At 37.4% G+C, this 6,183-nt stretch overlaps 1 protein-coding gene across 1 annotated transcript in view; it reads right to left on the bottom strand.

Annotated features, from left to right (window-relative positions):
- LOC111659088 (pituitary tumor-transforming gene 1 protein-interacting protein-like) overlaps positions 1-608 on the bottom strand; it is a 19,816-nt gene extending 19,208 nt beyond the window's left edge. Inside the window, exons 1-2 of the mRNA XM_087175521.1 lie at positions 328-608; positions 22-110 (exon numbers count right to left, since the gene is read on the bottom strand). Coding sequence (XP_087031647.1) covers positions 22-110; positions 328-454 — 216 coding nt within the window. The 5' untranslated portion in view covers positions 455-608. The remainder of the gene's footprint in view (positions 1-21; positions 111-327) is intronic.
- Positions 609-6,183: the final 5,575 nt, after the last annotated feature.

Genomic DNA, 6,183 nt, shown 5'->3' with positions numbered 1-6,183 from the left:
GGACCATAAAATGACTATAACATTTTCGGGCAAAGGTCTGGTCCCAACATTCAAATACTTTACCTTGGTGTGTGGAACACAAGTGTCGCAGTTTTTATAGGCGGAGCAGGCTGAAAACAGAGAGACACGAAACATTAATAACTCGAAAGTAACGAAAAGCCGTGAAAGCACTTGACTAGGTCAGCAGGCGTCAAATACAACTGTGACGTATAGTAAATATAAAACTGTTTCGCTAATGAAATAAAGTACTTGCGTTAAAGTTTCGTATTAACAGGTGAAACATGACCTAAACGTATAACTGATTTTTCAAAGTAATATTCAGCTTACGAGTTGATGGTGGTGGAGTTGTTATTTGGCATTCCCCCAGCCTAACAAAGCTAGCGAAGAACAGCACAACAGCCGCGACAGACGGCGAAGTGCTCCGTGTTTGTCTCTCGTTTGTATAAAACGACATGATTAAAACCACAGAACAACAGCTTGATAGATTAACCGTGTCTAAAAATACAGAATATGTGCTCGTCGACAGTTCACTCCTGCCTTCCTTTACTACACTAAGCGACTCTCGATAAACTGCTCTCTTCTACCGCTGTCACTTCCTGGGTGTCGAGGGTTGGCGCGTTCGGTAAAGTCTCGATGTCCCGGGCGGGTGGAGTTTTTACCAACTACGACGAGTATCACCACATTGAGGAAAAAATAAATAAATATCAAATTTCGAGAATAAAGTCATAATTTTGAGAATAAAATCATATTTTTCAAGAAAAAAAAGTCATAAATTAATTATAATTTTTTTTGTAATTTACAAGAAAAAAAACATAATATGAGAATAAAATCAGAATATTTCAAGAAAAATGCTATAATATAACAATAAGAAAAATTTACTAGAAAAAAGTTATATGTTGGGAATAAAGTCGTCATATTACAAGAATTTAGTATGTAAAATTGCGAGAGAAAAAAATAATTTTTAGGAAATATTAAGAGCAACCAATAAAACGGGTGAAAGGACATGCTGTAGCAGCCTGAGCTGCCTCTCCTAGCTGCTGTATGTCTGTCTAACAATATAATAGACTCAGTTTCTTGCACAATCTCTTAATGTCCTGATGCTTATTATGATATGATGCCGATGTGCCAAAAGATGAAGTATGTCATTTGTGAAACCTATGCTAAAGTTTAACTTAACTGGATACTCCATGTTCCCAAATTTTGAAGCTTCTGATATTTCCCCTCTAAGACAACACGTTTATGAAAATACAATTTTATTATCATAATATTATGACTTTTTTCTTGTAATATTATGATTTTATTCTCACAATTTCAGATTTTTTTTCCTCAGGATGCTGATATTTTTTGCTTATTTCCTTTAGATGTAAAGGGTGCCTGTGATGGTCTAAAAGTCAAGGTCCTAATCCGGCCCTACAAGGTCTATTAATAGGACTAGTAAAGAAGAAAATACAAATAATCCAAATGCAGTGGATTTGGCTCAAAAAAGCTTGTCTTTACAAGTGCTGCCCTCTTTCAAATAATTTTCAAATTTTTTGACAGATGACCTGACAAACGTTTGCTTCCACTGTGGAGAAGCTAACAGTTGACAGTGAGGAGACACAGCCGACACAGGTATTTTATCTTATGTATATAGTGCAGTCCTGTGTGTGCATTCACTTGTAGATGCATTTTCAATATCACTTAAAGTTATTTGATAATGTCTGTTTTACCCATTTACTCATGCAAGTACAAGATAGATGGATGGATGGATAGATAGATCCTTTATTTATCCCCTAGCCCTTGTATTATGTTCCCTTTTTGGACCATTTGGTACTGTTTGGGAAAAAAATTGACCCAGGACACTATTGGGGTTTTAAAAGCACTACAGAAATAAAAAATTATAAACATACATAAAAATCCTTTACATATATTGTCTTTATCGCAATTCCATAACATTTGTGATTAATGTTTGCAATTAAGCTTTGCCAGATCACATTTAACAATGAAAGTGTCATTCATTTTTGTGATAAAGTTAAAATTACTATAATAAAGATTTTGGTGTCCTGTAGACTCCTGCAAGGAGGATCCCAAAGTAGGCATGCTTTTCTTTTTGGTGCATACTCTGAGTTAAGCTCTGAGTTAAGTTCATCTTCAAAGTCACTATTATGCCTTATTATTATTATATCATTATCTTGATATTCAGAAATATTCTCCTCTTCCCCTTCACTACCTGTCTCACTGTCTGCTAAAAGTTCCTCAAAGGCCATCTGAGCAGTGTATCAAATTGACCCGAGCATCATATGAGGGACATAAATGTGTGGGGGTATTGTAACATGTATACTCAATGATCATTTTTTCTTTTAAAAATTCTTTACAGACCATGAGCTAAGGCCATGAAGTTTCTGGTTGAAAACATTTTTTCTTGTCTCATTTTTCTTTCAGTTAAACTATAAAATGGGTCAATTTGACCCCAACAACAAATAACGGCTAGGGGAAATTCATGTACCCATTAGCTCATTCTTCATAAAAAATAATAACAAGTGATAATAAATAAACAATAATAATTAAACTAGAAAATTCCTGGAGAAATTTTGAATGTGCCAGCTTTTTGGTGCGTGTAATTCACTCCACACGTTTCAATCTGTGAAAGGAAGTTACTTTTAGTTTCATTCATGTTGTAGGTTTTTAGCCAAAATTGTCCTAACAATGCTCTTGAATTTGTATTGCAGTCAATGGGAGGGGTGGAAGGTACCCCCATCACTTCCTCAAAAACTGTAAAAGATATCAGAATGAGACCAAAACAGGGTGATACAGGACAAAAGAAATCTCTACAGTTTAGGTTGGAAATTGTGGGATTTATAAAGAGTTTGTCTGACTTCAGGGATGGCAGTTAGAGTTCACAGTTAGCTCCGGTTAGCGAGAGGAGCTGTGCCTAAAGTAAGACAGCAGACAACGCTGTAGTTGTAATAAACATCACAATCCTCTACATTGAAGTTACAACAACACCGCACTGAACGAGCGAGAAAGAGGGACAGACAGAGAAGTTAGTGCTAACTGCTGAGCTAAAGTAAGTAGCAGATCTGAACAGCATGTAAACAACTGCTGAGTTAGTGAAAGTCACTAAAAGGACACAGCTGTGTTTGGATGGAAGACACAGAGCTGACACAAATCTTGGTGTGATTTTGGCTCGGCGATCCTCTCAAATGACTGCTATTTGTGAAAAAACGGTAACTCCTATCAGAACCATGAGCGGACCATAACCAGCACAAGACCTTTGTGCACTGCATATCTTTGGTTTTTCTAGGGCCAAAAATGTTATGCTGAATTTTTTGAGAGGAGTTCTAGAGCTTCTCCCACTCTAGCGATGATGTCATCCACTCTAGCTCTGAATATTCTGTGATATGCACATCCAGCATAAAGTCTGAAACGGTCTAAAAATTAAGCAAAACATGAACTGCAATTTTGTGTAAAGCGCAAGAGTTGTCAAAATACCGATTTAACCCAAAAGAGTCTCAAGTCTTGTGACCTGCTTAACATTTCAACCATTTTCTACGTTGAAGTATAACACAGCAGTAGAGCTCCAAAATTTCTCACCTTTTATCACCATTTACGTCGCCATGGTTACTCAAATCGCTTAGAAAATATAGCGCACCATTCCCGAATGATCCGCACGCATTGATATATATATTGTCTGGGTTTTCTAAAAACTGCAGGACTAGTAAAGTGCCAAAATTTTAATATGGAAGAAGAATAAGTATGCAGAATAATAATATATGCCTTCAATGCTATTGCATTGCAGGCACATAATTACAATTCTGAGCATCAGAATAAAACATTCTCCTGGCAGTTTCCTGTGTCCAGTGGATGTTATCTGAGGTGGTGTTGAAAAGGCTGTCGGGCAGCTGGCTCAGGAAGGGGAACAGGCTGGAATTGAAATGGGAGGAGAGGTGATTAATTAATCAAAGGAAAATAAATGTCTGCGTTGGTGTAGGCAGACTGAGCCGTCCTGTACACCATCCCAAGTTGTTTAATGGAAGTTCTTTTTTCGCATCCTGGTCCTTGATGTTGCAGTAAGTAGGTATATTATATATATCATTATCATTAACATCATGCTCAACAAAGAATGAACTGCTGTGAGCGAGAGTAGTGCGCACATGAACAATTAAATGTTTTCAGGGCAACCTGAGCACAATCTGAGATTCATATTACTCATGTACTGGACTATATAGCGGTAAGGCAGGAAGCCTGATCCTGAGGCTTTCAGGAGAAAAATGACAGTTGATGTGAAAAATGAGTGAACTGAAGAAAAGACAGCTAAACATCATTATTAATGCAGAATCAACTGCTCTGACTGAGCGATGAACATTTCAATGTTTTTAGCACAAACTGAGGACAATCTGACATAAAAGCATGTTTTCTATCATATTCATCATATTTGCAACTCGAATAGACAAGAAACTTCATTCTAAGGCTTTCCTGCAAGAAATGACAGTTGATATTATGCTTTATATTATGCTTAACGCAGACTGAAATGCTTTGAGCGAGAGTTGAACATTTCAAGGTTTCAGGGCAAACTGAGCACAATCTGACATATAAGCATGTTTTCCTTCATATTCGTCATATTTGCAACTATAACAGACAGGAAACATCATTGAGACTTTCCTGAGAGTAATAACAGTTGATGTGAAAAATGTGTCTGAATAAAGTAAAAACGCAGTTAACGCAGAATGAACTGCTTTTGGTGAGAGTAGCTCACAAATGAACATTTCAATGTTGAGATGAGCATGCTCACCCTCATATCTGTCATAAACGAAAGTGGGATACGCAGGAAACGTCATTCTGAGACTTTCCTGAGAGAGATGACAATTGAGGTGAAAAATGGGTCTGAATGAGGTAAAAACAGCTTAATATTATGTTTAACACAGAATGAACTGCTTTAAACAAGAGTAGTGCATAGATGAACATTTCAACGTTTTCAGGGCAAACTGAGCACAATCTGACATAACAGCATGTCTTCCTTCATATTCATTATATTTGCAACTCAAACAGTTTGAGATTTTCCTGAGAGAAATGACAGTTGAAGTAAAAAATGAATCTGAATGAAGTTGTGAGGGAATTTTTCTTGTCCACCTAATGAATGACTGACTCAGGGTAAAAGGTCAGTGTGAGGCCCCAGGTCTCTGTGCCCCAGTTACTGCACTAAATCTTACAAGCCTTGAGCCGTTAAGCCTCCTCCAGACGAAAGTGTGATTTGATGCTGATACTGATGGTGCCAGGGATGATAACAGGAGGATGCTCAGTAACAAGTGGCTGGGTATTCTAAGAATCAGCATTTGGGCATATATAGTCATGTTTCCTTGTTTATGGTTAATGAACCAATAGTGTATTCACACATCCCTCTTCTCCCTCTTCTTCTAGATATTTGACCAGTTATGGAGTGTAAACTTTCTATAGTATTTTCTGTAGTGTAGTGTATAAAGACTCACCTGCTCTATGTCCAGTGGGAAATATAGGGGCTCCGTTGGATTTCTGATCCCAGAAGCTAGGGCGCCAATAGAGATAAAAGAGGCTGTGTACACAGGACAAAATATATTCTAATTTTGTCTAAACCTTCCAACCAGCACCACTGAAAAGACGAACCTAGCGTGGAGACCTTGATGCAGCTGAAATGTTGAATACTATATGTATGTTTGTTTGATGTACTGATGTATAATGCGCAACAATCTGTCCAAAGCAGAAAATAAGGCTGAGCCTTCAGCCAAACTGTTCAATTCACCAAAAAGTAAAAGACATTGGAAATAAAACAACAAATAAGCAAGAAGCAGCAAAGTCAACCTGTCATTGATAAAAATGTCAAAAACCCGTTAACACCAGACACTGAAAAACATTATATAGAGACGTATTCCCTGCATATGCCAGTAGGTTGGTTGGCAGGTCCAAAGGATGGAAATATGTTTTTTCCCTTTCATCGTTCATGTGTGAATGGAAAAATGATGACTGGCCGTGTGAAGGAACATTTGATTTAGATAAATTAAGAACGGCTAGGGTGAATGTTAACCCAAATGTTGGTAACGTATCTTGGAATTTTTCCTACATGAAGGAATGTGTGGCTGCATGTGTGGCTGACAGTGGCTAATCAGAGATACGGAGTGAATGTTTATGAATTGAGAGGCACAGATGAACTGAGGAATGCTATAGATCAAA

The sequence above is a fragment of the Seriola lalandi genome, unplaced genomic scaffold (genome assembly GCF_002814215.2).
Source record: "Seriola lalandi dorsalis isolate HSWRI2012SDOR001 ecotype SW California unplaced genomic scaffold, Sedor1 jcf7180002054473, whole genome shotgun sequence".
Classification (NCBI taxonomy): domain Eukaryota; kingdom Metazoa; phylum Chordata; class Actinopteri; order Carangiformes; family Carangidae; genus Seriola; species Seriola lalandi.
This window is presented reverse-complemented; position numbering and strand designations above follow the sequence as displayed.